The sequence below is a fragment of the Garra rufa genome, chromosome 22, assembly GCF_049309525.1.
Source record: "Garra rufa chromosome 22, GarRuf1.0, whole genome shotgun sequence".
Lineage (NCBI taxonomy): Eukaryota > Metazoa > Chordata > Actinopteri > Cypriniformes > Cyprinidae > Garra > Garra rufa.
In genome coordinates, this window is record NC_133382.1 from 9,762,021 (window position 1) to 9,779,928 (window position 17,908).

The 17,908-nt window shown below is 39.3% G+C and overlaps 1 protein-coding gene across 1 annotated transcript in view; it reads left to right on the forward strand.

The window, feature by feature from the left end:
* The window catches only part of LOC141298349 (AT-rich interactive domain-containing protein 5B-like), a 62,600-nt gene extending 54,988 nt beyond the window's left edge, over window positions 1-7,612 (forward strand). The window contains exon 8 of the mRNA XM_073828847.1: window positions 4,092-7,612. Within this exon, the coding sequence (XP_073684948.1) occupies window positions 4,092-6,161 (2,070 nt within the window). The 3' untranslated portion in view covers window positions 6,162-7,612. The remainder of the gene's footprint in view (window positions 1-4,091) is intronic.
* Window positions 7,613-17,908: the final 10,296 nt, after the last annotated feature.

Sequence of the window (17,908 nt, forward strand, 5' to 3'; positions counted from 1 at the left end):
TAAGAGCTGCCCGCATCCAATATACTGTTACACGTGTGTTTTCTTTCTTAGCTGTTTGCTTTCACTTAGGACCTAAATTACTGTGTTTATGAGGATACTTGCATAGAGGGGCATTTTGACACATAATAGTGTGTGTATTTAACCAGTGCCTATAAAGCGAGAAAAAAAAAATTAATAATAATATTCTCGTGCTCTATGATCTCTCAAACAGTGCACAAAAATAGCAGACTGAGTTCTCTTTTACTGCTGATTACATTTTAACAGCTTAAAAACACTTGTTTTTAAACCGCAATGCTTAAAATCATGTGCAAACGTTAAGTTTTCGTGACCACAAAGCATATCATTGTCATGTGTAACCATGATAGACCGGTTAATCATGTCTACCAGTATATCGCCCACCCTTAGTAGTACGTTAATTATTTATTGTATAAAAACGATGATGATAATAATAATATTGAGCAATAAGCATTGTTTTAGGTAACTGTTCAAGACCAGAAAATAGTAATAGGTAATAAATTAATAATGAAAGAACCTAATTACAAACAACAAAATTTAAAAAAATATAAGCAATACAACAAATATTCAACAAGTATTCAAGAAAATCACTCTGAATAAAGTCGTGAAATGTAAAATAAAGCTATATATTCTATATATATAGTCTGTATATTTTGGGCAATGTCTTCAATGACTGCACAGCATTGTAACACATGAATACCGACATTACACTGTCAGAGTTTGACATAATACACAACGACAGGTCTATTAGGCTGCATTTATACTGCAAAACCTAATGCACAGATCCGGTATTGGCACGTCTGATTTTCCTTCTGTCCTGTCTGTTTACATTCACTTGAAATAACCAACTGTGTTTACATTAATACCTCGCCAAGCATTAAAGACAAGAAGAGCATTTGACTATTCATGTGTGCAGCTGCTTTTCACACAATGTTTTTATTTTACTATCAACTTAAAGGGACAGTTCTCCCAAAAAAATTAAATCCTGTCATTAATTACTAACCCTCATGCTATTCCAAACCTGTAAGACCTTCATTCATCTTCAGAACCCAAATTAGATATTTTTGATGAAATCTGAACACAACTGACACGTTCAAGGCCCAGAAAGGTAGTAAGAACACTGCTAAAATAGTGCAAAGAAAACAAAAATAACAACTTTATTCAACCATTTCCTCTGTTCTGCATTAGTCTCTGCCGCACGTTCACGAGAGTACCACTACGCATGTGTTATTATTTTTGTTTATTTGCACACAAAAAGTATTCTAGTAGCTTCATAGCATTACAGTTGGACAACTGATGTCACATGGACTATTTTAACAGTGTCCTTACTATCTTTCTGGGCCTTGAAAATGGTAGTTGCATTGCTGTCTATGCACGGTCAAGCTCTCGGATTTTATCAAAAATATCTTAATTTGTGTTCAGAAGACGAACGAAGGTCTTACAGATGAATTAGTAATTAATGACAGAAGTTTCACTTTTGGGTGAACTATCCCTTTGACATTAACATTTAGGGCCCACAGTATAAGTACTATATACTAAATTGTCAGATAGTATATCAAGGCAATCATGCTACTTTCAAGCCTACAAAAACAAGCCGGGACAAGCTATTTGTCTCGGCGCTGTGTAATGTGATGTATGAACATGCGATTATTCACGTGCAGTTGCACATTCATCAGGGTTGAGTGAGGAAATGGAGTGAAAGAGATGAGCCAGCCTTTTATTTGGCACCAGCTGATGTCAAACATCTGTGCGTCTCTGCCTCCAACACTGATAATGAATGGATGGGCGGTGCACGCCTCTCCTCTGCACCGCTGTCGCCACTCTGAAGTTCCGGAAAGCATCTGCTCATTAGAGACATGTGAAGTTTGTCCAAAGTGCAAAACTTGCATCATGCTCTGGATCACGGGGAAGGCAGCAGGTGTCGGCTGTCTCTTTTATGCAATCGTGCTGACTCTGTTTTCTGCTCTCATTGAAGCAGACTGCATTTAGAGGATTTTGGCATTGATTTGTTCAGCTCTGAAATGATGCAAAGCTTACACAGGCTAATCTTTTATCTCATTTGTGTTAAAAAACAGAGAGAAGAGATATTTGCACTGGGAAAGCATTGGGGTATCAGCTTTAAGCCTGCAGCTCAGATCCTAGTGTGCATAAGCGCAAGGTCATCTGTTGATACACACTTATGCGCATCTTGAAAAAGACTTTGATGTTGGCCATTAGCATGTAGATGCTGTTCTCACAGCATTCTTCAGCAAGTTTGTGTGTAGGGTTTTTGCTGCACTTAGAAAGTTTTCTCAAACTCTTAAAATCAAATCAGAACATCTAGAACTAACTTAAGTACCACCTAGTCACGGTGTTCCCACCATTAAGCAGACTGACATCTCTTTGTAGGCAATTATCTGTGGGTTTATTGAGTTTAGCTTACCTGTTGAGATGAAACTCCTCAATCGGTGTTTCAACTGAAACCCAAACATTACACTACATTCCTCCACTATGTAAAAGCAGGTCTTTTTGGCAAGTCTTTGATTTTGGCTTGCACTTCTATAACCAAATCTGAATTTATTGTGTTTTTAATACATCAGCAGTGGTCCCAAAATGACTAAACACCCTCTGGGCACAACCTGCTACAGAAGCCATGGCCCAAACTTTCACTTGGTTGAGCTGGAAAGAGAGTGTTTTGTATACTCTAGGTTTACACGTTTGAGGAAGATAAACCTAAGATTGGTATACTGAAGGTTTACAATCCAAGACAGAAATCTTAAAGTCCAATTCAAACACATGAATAAAAAATACATTTTGAAATTTGATCTCAAAATCTCTCCTGTCTAAAAGCAGTTAGAATTCCTCTGTCTGACTGGTTATAATATCAACAACATGCTCGAAAGTGAATGCTGAATCCAAAAGCAGACTACTCTTAAAGCATTCATGAAATCAAGGACCTTGAAACTCACTTTGAGATAAAAACAGAATAATATCATGCCTTTTCATCAGTCATCTCAGTTTTCACCCTTCTCTTTTCACCTATTCACATTCTGGACTGCGGACGTGTAGGCTATGCATTAGAGCTATATTAAAACTGAGTTTAAATAACGTTTTATTAAAAAAAAAAAAAAAAAAGGAAACGTTGATATCAAAAGTTGCAGTGAGTATAGTGTATGTCAGTATTTGCCAGGTCTTGCTGTAAGAAGATGTTTCCCAAATCTTCGACCAAAGTATTTACAAGTTCTCAAACACATCTTTAGGGGACATATGGTTACATGTGGTTTGCCACCGCAAGGACAATTAGCTGTCCTTCCTGTTTCCCTGTAGCACTGTCTTAGGCATTTTACATTATGGACACGTTTGCGGTACTTATGCCTCCCTGCAGCAGGACTATGGCATGTTCACGCAGGTGATCAGTAACCCTGGGCATCTATCGTCTGGTGTTTTTCAAAATCAGTAGAAAGGTCTTTTTTTAAGGATCAGTTTACTTGCAGAATAATAATTTCCTGATAATTTACTCACCCCCATGTTATCCAAGATATTCATGTCTTTCTTTCTGCAGTCGAAAAGAAATTAAGGTTTCTGAGGAAAACTATTCAGAATTTTTCTTCATATAGTGGACTTCATTGAGAGAGACCCAACGGAATGAAGGGTCAAACTGCATTTTCAGTGCAGCTTCAAAGGGCTCTACGCAATCTCATCTGAAGAATAAGGTTTAAGTAACAAAACGATTGGTAATTTTCTAAAAAGAAATTAAAATGTATTTATGAAAGGTCTCTTGTGATGTAGGCAGAAGGACCATCCCAGTTTTTACAAAGTGAATGTCCAAAGAAAGTCAAACACCTTTCAAAAAAAGGGTAAAACGATTACTAAAAGGTCAGATAATTTTAAGGTTGAAGGTTTTCGCCCTACCCTACCTTTTTTAACCAGAGAACACAGATGAAGAACTAACCAAGCATGTTACACGTTTTAATATTGTATCACCAACCTGACTTAACTAATGTGTGGGTGCAAGTGTGTTAGCATGAGAAGCAATGTATGCTTGTCCAGTTTCTCTGTGTAATTCTGCCATTAAGTATGTTTCTGTGTGTCTTTAGGGGATGGAGGACATGGAACAGCTACAGGAGAAGCTGTTGGAGAAGCAGGATAGCCAACAGTACCAGGCTCTAACCCAGAAGGACAGAGAAGCAGAGAGTCCTCTTTCCGAAGATGAAGGTTTAGTGATCAAGGATGAAGATCAACCTATGCTCCATAACACATACGAGCATGCAAATGGGAATGTGTTACCCTCACTTACACAAGATTGTGCACCACTCAAATCAGAGGATTGTGATGTGTTTCCTGTTGCTGCCATGCCGCTGCACCATGGTCATCCTCGCCCCAACTCTCACACACCAGAGCAATGGCAGCATGGGATCCTGGAATACAAGGTGCCTCCGGGTGCAATAGTAAACATTGAACAGTCTAGGCCAAAAGATGGCCAAAACCAGGTGGGAATGGTGCTACCGACCCTAAAGCAGAAACCACTCACATCTCCAGAAATCCCACCTGAAAGGGCTGAGCCCCCTAAAAAGGAAGAAGCATGCTTCAATTTTAATCCCCTCCTTTACCCTAGGGGTAATCCTGGCATCATGTCCCCGTTAGCTAAGAAGAAGATGCTGTCCCAAGTCAGTGGAACAGGACTGCGTAATAATTACCCATATGGACCGCCACCTCCGTTAGTCAGTAGGAGGTTGTCCAGCAGTAGTACAGAAGGGTTGTCTTCTGGACAGCAGAGCTCCCAGGCTTCTTCCGCCACAGAGACCGTGATCAAACGCCCCTCAGTTATCCAGCATGCTCAAAGTTTCAAGACCAGAAGTTGTGAGGACAGGAGGTGCTCAACAGAGGGCTCTCAGAAAGAAGGGTGTAGTGAGGGAGAACCAATATCCCAGCCACAACCTACCCCGATAAGAGAGCCATACCTCATGAGGGCCGACCCCCATTCCAGCATGGACAAATCTGCTGAGATGCCTCGTCCTGGCCAGGCTCCCAGCTTCCTGAGTGACTTTTACTCCTCACCTCACCTACACAATCTCAGCAGGCAAACCGAGCACCACCTGAGCAAGGAGCAGATAAGCAAGTATCTTAGCAGAGACGTTTACCCTCGGGACTGTGAGACCGCCCAGGGCTTTCCCCCAAGCCAGCATCCCGACAACGTGGGATTGAATTACAGTGCCCGGCTAAGTCAGAAAGAAAAGGGACCTCCTGCAGAAAGGGTAACAGAGGAGCAACCAACTGATTTGAGTCTCCCCAAATCCTCTCCACACAAACTGCCTCTTTCCACATCCTCTCTCTGTGGCATCCCACATCCCACAATACAACAGGACATTAAGAACTCCTCTCTCTTTCAAGGAGGCAACACTCAGAGCTCAAGCATAGATTACCATCCCAGGGCCTGTCGTGTTCCTCCCATGACCGTGTCCTTATCTAAAAAGGTATCCGAATCTCACTCGAAGATTCTGGAGAAAGCACACAACGGCCGAGGAGAGGAAACCTTGGGTTATAAGATCGACGAGATGTCTCGGCCCATTCTGAGCACCAAGAACAGCCCACAGAATATCTGCACTGCACGGCCGCTAAAAAGGACCCTTGAGGATTTGGAAAACGGACCGTCGGAGAAGAAGATCCGGGCTGTGACACCCTTGCACTGCTCGACACAAAGAGATGGTCCGGGGAAACCTAGGACGCCAGAAGCAGACGGCGAGTCCATGAAGCCGGCAGAACCCGCTCACACAGCACACATCAGCAGTTACACATCGGAGGGCCACAAGGTCCCCTTACACTCCCACCTGTTCCAAGGGCTGTATCCAGGGACATTTGTATCTCAGGTCCAGGACATGTGTGAAAGCTTGGGCTCCCACGTTACCCCAAGTTACTCCCATCCACTGCAGTACTTGAAGAACCAGGCTGTTCTGTCACCACTCATGCCCCCCTTCGCTATTCATTCCTTAATGATGCAAAGACAGTTCCTGGCTGCCAATCCCGCCCACATTTACAGGCACCAAGTGGGCACCTCATACGGGGACATTCTGCACCCTGGCCTCTACCCCATGTCGGCCCTTCACCCTCAGCCAGCTTTCAGTCCCCCTCAACTCTCTTCAGTGCACCCCAGCACTAAACTTTCCTAGGTGACGCAGTCTGATATTCCCCAGCCCGTGCTTAACTTAGACTTGATGCTGCCCCGAAAAACCCATCAAGCATGGTCACACTATGTATCCAACGAATAGCAGTGTTTTATAAACGCTTTAACACGGGAGCAGTTCTTTCTGTTATTTACCTTCTTGCCACTCAAGTTTATGATTTGCACATTTCTTTGAACAGGGGCCAACTGGGCTGATTGTGGCTCGTTCTCACCTCACTGTTTGAAAGTGTCAGTTGGCTTGTTTTGAAAACACGTTGCCTTGGCACAGGTGCCCAAGCGGAGATGGGCGCGATGTCCACGGAGGCATCCAAAGGAAAGTCGAGTGACAAATCGGTGCAATGCAACAGTGCTATTTCAGTCCATTCTGAGAGCTCTATTGTCTGAAACACTATGATACGATAACGCGAGAGCTGCCTGGGTAAATGTTGGACCTTTTCACATTACTCTTGACTGTTCGTTTTTTTGTTGCTGTTGTTGTTATTTTTTAAAACTGTAACAGTGCGGTAGTTTTCTATGTTTATTTTTCAATCCTACAAGGGTTAAGCAATGAGATATCACATTTGATAAAGACGCAAAAAAGAGACCCGAGTATTGCAGTTTGGTGTGTTACACGGTTACATGTAAATAAAACAAACTAAGCTTTCCTTGAAGGAATCTTAAACGTCAGTGATACAATGTGAGGTAGGCTTCACAAGCTTCTTTGACCACTGTCTGCCAGCCTCCCTTTCAGCTCCTCTCACACCCGGCCAAACTCGCTCCTGATCACCAGAGCAATGTGGAATGTGTTTGTCAAATGTAGGACTGAGGTGCTTGTACATAACCTTCACAAACTGAACGCATTTTGTATCATGTTCACTCGCTACTGTAAATTCTGATTGCTCTGAACTGCGGGGCTAAAGAGCGACTTTGGACGGTGAGAGGATAAAACGCAGGACTACTTAAGTGTCAGAAAGTGAGTTTTGTATTTGCTGGTGTACACTTGTGATTGCTTACTCAGAGGACTTTTTATCAGGAGATTCAACTGAAATTTAAAACTATGTTTGGGGAAAACACATTTTAGGAGCACTCAGATAAGCCCACACAGGCTTTTCCATCAGTTTTCTGTTTAAGGATAGCTAACAGTTAAAGTTTTAGATATCGTTTGAACTTTAGGTCTGTAAGTGCTGGCAGCAGTCAGATTTGCGTCTGTATTAAATGAAGTGTAACACTTGCCAGAAAAGAGGTTTTAATTTAAAAAGCATGATTTCTTTGCACAAAAGATTTTGGGAAAGTACCAAGAAAATTTGAAAAGCAACACAGTACTGCTAGGGGTAATCAATTATATGTTTCTTTTTCTTCTTCTTCTTCTTTTTTTTTTTTTTTTTTTTTTTTTGATGTATTAGTAGTAGAAACTAAACTTCAAGAAATGTATTTACTCCAACGACGTTTGGAGTAACACTCAAGGTTGCTATGTAACATTTTGTAATGAGTAATAAACAGTTTTATAACTTAACAGAACAGCTCATCCACGCATGTTTTTATAATATTTGCAAAGACACTATTTTTTTTTACAAAAATACTACCTGCCTTAAAGGTATAGTTCACCCAAAATATGAAAATCTGTCATTATTTTTTTACCATCAGTGTTGGAGTAATGTGAGTTATGTAATCAGATTACTTTTTTCAAGTAACTAGTAAAGCAATGCATTAGTTTTTAATTTACAAGAAAATATATGAGTTACTTTTTTAAATAAGTAACGCCAGTTACTTTGTTTTCCAATGTATTGAATGACAGCTCTTTTGTGGCCATGTGTAAACATGATGTTACTGTAGTTCTGGACTAGATTATTTGTCTTACTCGCACAAAAACAGATTCAGTATTCCTCAAAAAACAGTGAAATGCAAAATTATAATATGACGCAAACCTGCAATAATTAAATATGCTAAATAACGCGAATGTGACCATGGACCACAAAACCAGTCATTTATAAAATTGAGATTTATACACCATCAGAAAGCTGAATAAATAAGATTTCCACTGATGGAATCTGAGGGTGCAAAAAAATCTAAATACTCAAAAAATCGCCTTCAGAGTTGTCCAAATGAAGTCCTTAGCAATGCATATTACTAATCAAAAATTATGTTTTGATATTTTTACGGTAGGAAATGTACTTTACTTAATATCCTAATGATTTTGGCATAAAAGAAAAATTGATCATTTTGACCCTTACAATGTATTTTGGCTATTGCTACAAATATTCCAATGCTACTTAAGACTGGTTTTGTGGTTCAAGGTCACAAATATCCTTAATGTATTTAATCCAATTTTATTAACTAATGTCTTTGCTGCTGACCTTTGTTGATCCAATATAATAATACTAATAAGCAAAAATTACTTTAGATAATCCACCATTCATTCTTCATTTTTTTATTGCTGAAACACAAAAGTAACATAACGCATTACTTTCCTCAAATCTTTCACCGTATTGACAAAACTGTTGTATTTTGCAATTAGGGCTTAAAAGGAAAAAGATTTTCTTACAATATTGGTACAGAATAGGTTTGAGTAAATGATGATAGACTTTTTGGCTAAACTAAAGAAGTGTGTACATTCCTCAAAATATCTCATTTTACACATTATTCAACTTAGGGCCTAATTTATGATTAAAATTAACATTTTTGGCTGAACTACTCCTTTAAAGGAGAAGTTCACTTCCAGAACAAAAAATTACAAATAATTTGCTCACCCCCTTGTCCTCAAAGATCCAATTTCATGTCTTTCTCTTTTCAGTCGTAAAGGAATTATGTTTTTTGAGGAAAACATTTTAGGATTTCTCTCCATATAGTGGACTTCTATGGTGCCCCCGAATTTGAACTTCCAAAATGCTGTTAAAACGCAGCTTCAAAGGGCTCTAAACGATCCCAGCCGAGGAATAAGGGTCTTATCTAGCATTACGATCAGTTATTTTCTAAAAAAAAAAAAAAAAAGAAAGAAAGAAAATTCATATACTTTTTAACCTCAAATGCTCGTCTTGTCACGCTCTGCTCTCCTCCAACTTCAAAATCGTCCCACATCACTGCAGAAGTACCAACCCAGTGTTTACAAAGTGAACATGCAAAGATCAAATGCCCTTTACAAAAAAAGGTAAAACAGCAATGTAGGACGATTTTGAAGTTGGAGAAGAAAATGAGATGGGAGTTTTTCGACATACCTTAACTGTCATGAACCGGAGTACACCGGAGTTCACGCAGAGCTAGACAACATGAGCATTTGAGGTTAAAACGTATATAAATTGTAATTAAAAAAAAAAAAAAATAACCGATCGTTTCGCTAGATAAGACTTCTTCTTCGGCTGGGATCACAGCCATTTGAAGCAGCATTTAAACTGCATTTTGGAAGTTCAAACTCCTGGGCACCATAGAAATTCAGTATATGGATAGAAATCCTGAAATGTTTTCCTCAAAAGCATAATTTCTTCACGATTAAAGAGACAAAAACATGAACATCTTGGATGACAAGGGGTTGAGTAAATTATCTGTAAGTTTTTGTTCTGAAAGTGAACTACTCCTTTAAATGGACCACAAAAGCAGTCACAAGGGTCAATTTTTTGAAACTGAAAGTTATACATCGTCTGAAAGCTTTATAAATAAGCTTTCCATTGATGTATGGCTTGTTAGGCTAGACAACTATTTGAAAATCTGGAATCTGAGGGTGCAAAAAAAATAAATATTGAGAAAATCGCCTTTAAAATTGTCCAGATAAAGTTCTTAGCAATGCATATTACTAATCAAAAATTAAGTTTTGATATATTTTACAAAATATCTTCATGCAACATGATCTTTACTTAATATCCTTGCATAAATATGACGCAAACCTCATATTTATGCAGGGGGGGAAAAATCAATAAAGAAAAATCGATCATTTTGACCTATACAATGTATTGTTGGCTACAAATATACCCATGCTACTTATGACTAACTTTGTGGTCCAGGGTCACATATAGGGAAAAAAAGTCTGTACTTTCTTTAAAGTGTCTAATTTTACACATTATTCATCTTGGGGCTTAAATGGTGATTAAAATACATTTTAGGCTGAACTACTACTTTAAATGAATGCAATCACTAAGCCTATTTCTCTGCCCTACTTTGCATACTTTATGCCATAACCATTGGCTAGAAGAAAAGAATGTAGCATACTGGATATAACTATGAATTAAACTTTGTTTAAGAAACAATTTGTTATATGTGACCCTGGACCACAAAACCAGTCTTAAGTCGCTGGGGTATATTTGTAGCAATAGCCAAAAATACATCGTATGGGTCAAAATTATTGATTTTTCTTTTATGCCAAAAATCATTAGGAAATTAAGTAAAGATCATGTTCCATGAAGATTTTTTGTAAAATTCCTACTATAAATATATCAAAATGTAATTTTTAATTAGTAATATGCATTGTTAAGAACTTAATTTGGAGAACTTTAAAGGTGATTTTCTCAGTATTTTGATTTTTTTTTTTACACCCTCAGATTCCAGATTTTCAAATAGATGTATCTCGGCCAAATATTGTCCTATCCCAACAAACCATATATCAATAGAAAGTTTATTTACTGAGCTTTCATATGTTGTATACATCTCAGTTTTGTAAAATTTTACCTTATGACTGGTTTTGTGGTCCAGGGTCACATATATGTACTGATAAAACTTTTTTAACTGTTTATCTATAGCGCAGCTATAAAAAATTTCACACTGCCCTACAGTACTCAAGTGCACATTGAAAAGACACTGTACCAGGACACATCTGCTCTAGTTTACCCTGTTCATTATAATTGTAATGAGCACTGGGAATTTTGTGGCCCCATAATTAGACTGTTTGTCAAGAGCACTTAAAGTGTCTCTTTCAGTGTAAGTCTGTCACAGCCAGCTGCACGTTGGAGGTTAGAGTTCAAACTTGACTGTTCAGACTTCTAAAAATCTGGCCTAAATCTTTTAGCTGCTGCAGGAATGCAGTTTTGCCGCCTTGCTGTTAGGTTAAACACTGGTCCGTTTAAAGCCTCTCCCGCTGTGTTTTACCACATGATAGGTATATATAGCATGCTGTGGTTAAAATAGAAAAAAAATTATATTTCATGATGCATTTTAATAGATGTCACTGTAGTCCCACAGCTGGGCTTTGCTTACAAAAGAGTCATAGGATTAAATACCATCAAGTTGACCGTGGCACTGCAAAACTTTTTGTACCACTTAAAACACTTGCTAATAAATATTTTTAGGAGAGCAAGCTCACCATGAAACAACTGCAGTTCATTAAGATATAAAATACACTCCAAATGTTTTCCAGGCTTTTAATACCCCCTCTAGTGGTTGAATTAAAAATAAGGTGAAAACGGCAACAACATAATTACAGACTGCCATGTGGAAATTTGGCTTTGTGGAGTCCAGGGAAAAACGTCTCAACACCATTTTAAATCTGAATTATATTACTCGTGACTACATGTGCTGGTGACAAGTTATTTGTTTAATGACGCTGTGACCAACTTCCGTTTGGGAATGTAGGTTAAAATTTGGTCTTGGGGAGCGAAAAAAACAAGTATGATTATAAGAACAGCGCTGGTCTCCTCAGCCCCAAACCACCACGTGAGGCAACGTGCCATTAAGTGTTTCTCAAACTCACTCAGACACAGTCGCCTGTTGACTCAGAAAGAAAGGGCATCTGACGCCATCTCGGTTTCCTGCCTTTGAATGTTTCTGTGATTAAAATACACATTTGGTGCAAAATGTGGAAAGCCTTGGCTGTACCGCAAATTGTTTCCACACTGGAACATTTACATTTATATACACGTCCTATTGAACTGTAAATAACTTGATACACTTATTTTTATTGTGTTTCTACCCAACCTAAAAAACGACAACAAATAGCTGACATCTGACTTTTTTTTTACCAGTTGCATTTGTTCTACATTACACATTTGATTATTTGATTGTTTACGTTTAAAGTTCATTCTACAACAAATAATTGTTCTTATGGTTCACTCCAGACTGAGGCTTTATAAAATTGGAAATCTTTGGAACGCTTCATTTAATCTAATCAGAGAATGTGCTGGAAAAATTGCTAACCCAAGAGGCGTCAGTCTACACAACTGAACCATGAAAACAGAAATAAATCATTTTAAATAAATCCTTTGCACATAAACCTATGTACACATGTGCATAAATGACTTGTGCATGGTCAGGCTCACCAGTAAAGTGCATAGACTGAGAAAATGTGTATAGTAGAATGTCAAATAAGAATTCAATAAACAAAGAATCATCAGTTTGATGCATATCGTCTGCAGCACCCTGGCCTGGAGCACCGCTGAGTTTGAGTAGAGCGCCCCCTGCCTGCCACATGAAAACACTCTCAGCTACAACTCTTCTTCAAAGTAAATTATTTTTGCAGTACTTTGCTTAAATTCGCTTGTTGAATGACAACCATTTAACCGATTCTCAGCTGATTTAGCTTCACTGTAAACCTTGACAAAACCTGTTGTAGACTCTGTTATACCTCTGCAATTGGGGCTATGAGTTAATTTGTCACAATTACCTGTGATTGCAGTGACACGAGGCTAAAATTTGTGCCTTATCAGTATTTAACCAGCCCAATGGACAATAACTACAGTGCTGTGCAGAATGGAGGCAGTTCATTGTTTGCTTGTCCCGATGGCACAGCTGTTTGTGTGAGCTCTACCCTCAGCAGCTGTGCTCTGGTAATCTGCTGGCCTGTGCATTATACAGCCAACTATTCATCTGTTCTGCCCACTACAATACACTGCTTCATTTCGCAGTTGTCTTTACAGATTTTTAAACCTTGTAAATCATATATTCATAAGGTGCAGTTGAGGTCAAAAGTTTACATACACCTTGCAGAATTTGCAAAATATTAATTATTTTAGCAAAATAAGAGGGATTATACAAAATGCATGTTATTTTTTATTTAGTACTGACCTGAATAAGATATTTCACATAAGATACATGTACATATAGTCCACAAGAGAAAATATTAGTTAGAATTTATCAAAAATGACCCTGTTCAGAAGTTTACATACACTTGGTTCTTAATACTGTGTTGTTACCTGAATGATCCACAGCTGTGTTGTTTTTTTAGTTGTTTATCAATCCCATGTTTGTCCTGAACAGTTAAACTGCCCGCTGTTCTTCAGAAAAAAACCTTCTTGTCCCACAAATTCTTTGTTTTTTTAGCATTTTTGTGTATTTGAATTCTTTCCAACAATCACTGTATGATTTTGAGATCTAACTTTTTTGACACTGAGGACAAATGAGGGACTCACAGAAAGTTCAAATGAAAGAAAGTTTGATGTGTGCATTTTTCTTATTTTGCCTAATATCTTTTTTTTTTTTTTTTTTTTTTAGTACTTACGTTTCCCAGAAGAGAAAATAAGTTAAATTTACCCTAATCTTCACCCCAACCCCAGCTCTTAATGCATTGTGTTTCTTTCTGAAGCATCAGTGAGTGTTTGAACCTTCTGTAATAGTTGCATATGATGCCCTCAGTTGTCCTCAATGTGAAAAGATGGATCTCAAAAATAATACAGTCTTAGTTGGAAAGAGTTCAAATACACAAAAATGCTGAAAAACCAAATAATTTGTGGGAGCTGAAGGATTTTTTGAAGAAAAGTGGGCAGTTTTACGGTGGCCGAGAGAACTCAACGCACTGCAACTTAAGAAAGCACATGCAAACAGAAAAAAACGACAACAAATTAAGAAAACATCTTCATCAGTTTGACAACACAGGCGCTGCAAATTCTCACAACACAACCAAACTCAGAAACGTGCTGCCAACACACGAACGCGCTGCAAACACAGGAACACGCTGCAAACACAGGAACGCGCTGCAAACACAGGAACGCGCTGCAAACACAGGAACGCGCTGCAAACACAGGAACACGCTGCAAACACAGGAACGCGCTGCAAACACAGGAACGCGCTGCAAACACACGAACACGCTGCAAACACACGAACACGCTGCAAACACACGAACGCGCTGCAAACACACGAACACGCTGCAAATACACAAACTTGCTGCAAATACACGAACGCGCTGCAAACACAGGAACGCGCTGCAAACATAGGAACGCGTTGCAAACACACGAACACGCTGCAAATACACAAACTTACTGCAAATACACGAACGCGCTGCAAACACAGGAACGCGCTGCAAACACACGAACGTGCTGCAAACACAGGAACGCGCTGCAAACACACGAACACGCTGCAAACACACGAACGCGCTGCAAACACACGAACACGCTGCAAACACAGGAACGCGCTGCAAACACACGAACACGCTGCAAACACAGGAACGTGCTGCAAACACAGGAACGCGCTGCAAACACAGGAACGCGCTGCAAACACACGAACGTGCTGCAAACACACGAACACACTGCAAACACAGGAATGCGCTGCAAACACACGAACGCGCTGCAAACACAGGAACGCGCTGCAAACACAGGAACGCGCTGCAAACACAGGAACGCGCTGCAAACACACGAACGCTCTGCAAACACAGGAACGCGCTGCAAACACAGGAACGCGCTGCAAACACAGGAACGCGCTGCAAACAAAGGAACGCGCTGCAAACACACGAACGCGCTGCAAACACAGGAACGCGCTGCAAACACACGAACACGCTGCAAACACAGGAACGCGCTGCAAACACAGGAACGCGCTGCAAACACAGGAACGCGCTGCAAACACACGAACGTGCTGCAAACACAGGAACGCGCTGCAAACACAGGAACGCGCTGCAAACACACGAACGCGCTGCAAACACAGGAACGCGCTGCAAACACACGAACGTGCTGCAAACACACGAACACGCTGCAAACACACGAACGCGCTGCAAACACACGAACGCGCTGCAAACACAGGAACGCGCTGCAAACACACGAACGTGCTGCAAACACACGAACACGCTGCAAACACAGGAACGCGCTGCAAACACACGAACACGCTTCAAATACACAAACTTGCTGCAAATACACGAACGCACTGCAAACACAGGAACGCGCTGCAAACACAGGAACGCGCTGCGAACACACGAACGCGCTAGAAATACACGAACGCGCTGCAAATACACGAACTTGCTGCAAATACACGAACGCGCTGCAAACACAGGAACGCGCTGCAAACACAGGAATGCGCTGCAAACACAGGAACGCGCTGCAAACACAGGAACGCGCTGCGAACACACGAACGCGCTAGAAATACACGAACGCGCTGCAAATACACGAACTTGCTGCAAATACACGAACGCGCTGCAAACACAGGAACGCGCTGCAAACACACGAACGCGCTGCAAACACAGGAACGCGCTGCGAACACACGAACGCGCTGCAAACACAGGAACGCGCTGCGAACACACGAACGCGCTGCAAACACACGAACGCGCTGCAAACACAGGAACGCGCTGCGAACACACGAACGCGCTGCAAACACAGGAACGCGCTGCAAACACACGAACGCGCTGCAAACACACGAACGCGCTGCAAATACACGAACTTGCTGCAAATACACGAACTTGCTGCAAATACACGAACGCGCTGCAAAAACACGAACGCGCTGCAAATACACGAACTTGCTGCAAATACACGAACGCGCTGCAAACACAGGAACGCGCTTTGGTCCCTGCTATTTGCAGCGTTCGTGTGTTGGCAGCACGTTTCTGAGTTTGGTTGTGTTGTGAGAATTTGCAGCGCATTTCTGTATTTGTGTTTGCGTTGCGAGGATTTGCAGCGCCTGTGTTGTCAAACTGATGAAAATGTTTTCTTAATTTGTTGTCGTTTTTTTCTGTTTGCATGTGTTTTCTTAAGTTGCAGTGCGTTGAGCTCTCTCAGCCACTGTACAGTTTAACTGTTCAGGACAAACAAAGGACTCATGAACAACTATTACTAAACAAAAAAAAAAAAAAAAAAAAAACACAGCTGTGGATCATTCAGGTAACAACACAGTATTAAGAATCAAGTGTATGTGAACTTTTGAACAGGGTAATTTTTTTTCATTCATTTTTTCAATTCAACTATTATTTTCTCTTGTAAACATTTTGTATGTAAAATATCTTATTCAGGTCAGTACTAAATAAAAAATAACATGCATTTTGTACGATCCCTTTTATTTTATTTTCAAATAACTAACATTTTGCAGATTCTGCAAGGTGTATGTAAACTTTTGACCTCAATTGTATGCTTTTTAAGCTTTGTTTAGTTGCAACTCATAATGATGAGTGTATCTTATATATTTTTGGATATAATGATAGTTAGCTAAACTGTAAACAGATTCTGTCAATAAACTAGAGAGAATTATTGGCTGCCCAATATCTAACCTTCTCATAGCAATCCAAAATAGACTTCTAAGGGTAATTACCATCATATTGCACTGGACAATACAGTGAAATATTGTGTATATGGGGAAATAGAACACCATGGGAAGTGTATAAGAAAAATTACAAAAGGTCCCAAAATCGAACCTTGCATAACCTCATATAGGTCACTGGGGCCTAGGCAGAAGTTCCCAGTGTTAACAGGCAACATTCTAGTTTTGATATTGTCATAAACAATATTAATTTATTTCTTTATAAAGTCCATAAAAATGCCATGTGTAAGGATGTAAAAAGCAGCACTGCAACTTTAAGGAAACATTTTAGAGTAAGATTCTATTTGTAAACATAAGCTGACATGAACTAACACACTGGAAAAAAATGCTTTTCTTACTTTTTTGTCTTGTTTCCAGCCAAAATATATAAAAATTCTTAAATCAAGAAGGATTTTCTAGCATGTTTCAAGTGTGTTTTGCTTGAAACAAGCAAAATATTCTGCCAATGGGGTAAGAAAAATAATCTTGTTTTCTGTTTGAAATAATATTTTTTGCTTACCCCATTGGCAGATTATTTTGCTTGTTCTAAGCAAAAAACAACTTAATTTTGACTTGTTTTTTTCTGAAAACAAGAAAATAATTTTTACTTGTCTAGAAAATCCTTCTTGATTTAAAGATTGTTAGACATTTTGGCTGGAAACAATACAAAAAATCTAAGCAAGAAAAGCATTTTTTGCAGTGCAATGAATAATAATAATAGCTGTAACACATGCAATGCTCATTATTAATGTTGGTGTTACCATTATTAAAAAATATATATCAATGGACACTTTTTATGTAGTGTCACTGGCGAACTATTATCGGTTAAATTTAAAAATACGAGAGTTAAAACATCTTTCTCTATGGACCGCATATTATGACCATTGTGGTCTGTACTGAACATGCTCTCCAACATGATTAAATCATATAACCAAGCAATGTTGGGACTGCTTTTGAAATACTCCATTCTCACTCCATTGGTTTGGCTTATAAAAGAAACTACTTATGAATCTGTCTGAGTTCTCCAAATATTGACTCAGATCAACCACAGGAAAACCACCAGTCAAAAAGTGACCAAGGAAAAAAATAACCTCTTTGTAAACGCTCTTTTGCACAAAATGCTAAAAAGAAGATTAATTCTATAATGGAGAATTCGAGGACAACAGAAAACAGATTTTGAAATTTACTTTTCTTAATCTTATTTATTAGCACGTACTTCCTTTGTGATTTGTTTTGAAATATGAATCATCATGTTGTGTTTATCAGAATAATCGAGCCCTTTGAGGCCCTAACTCATAAAACTCCCATACAATCCTTTCTCTCTTGTTCTTTAAATGATTGTTTTGACAT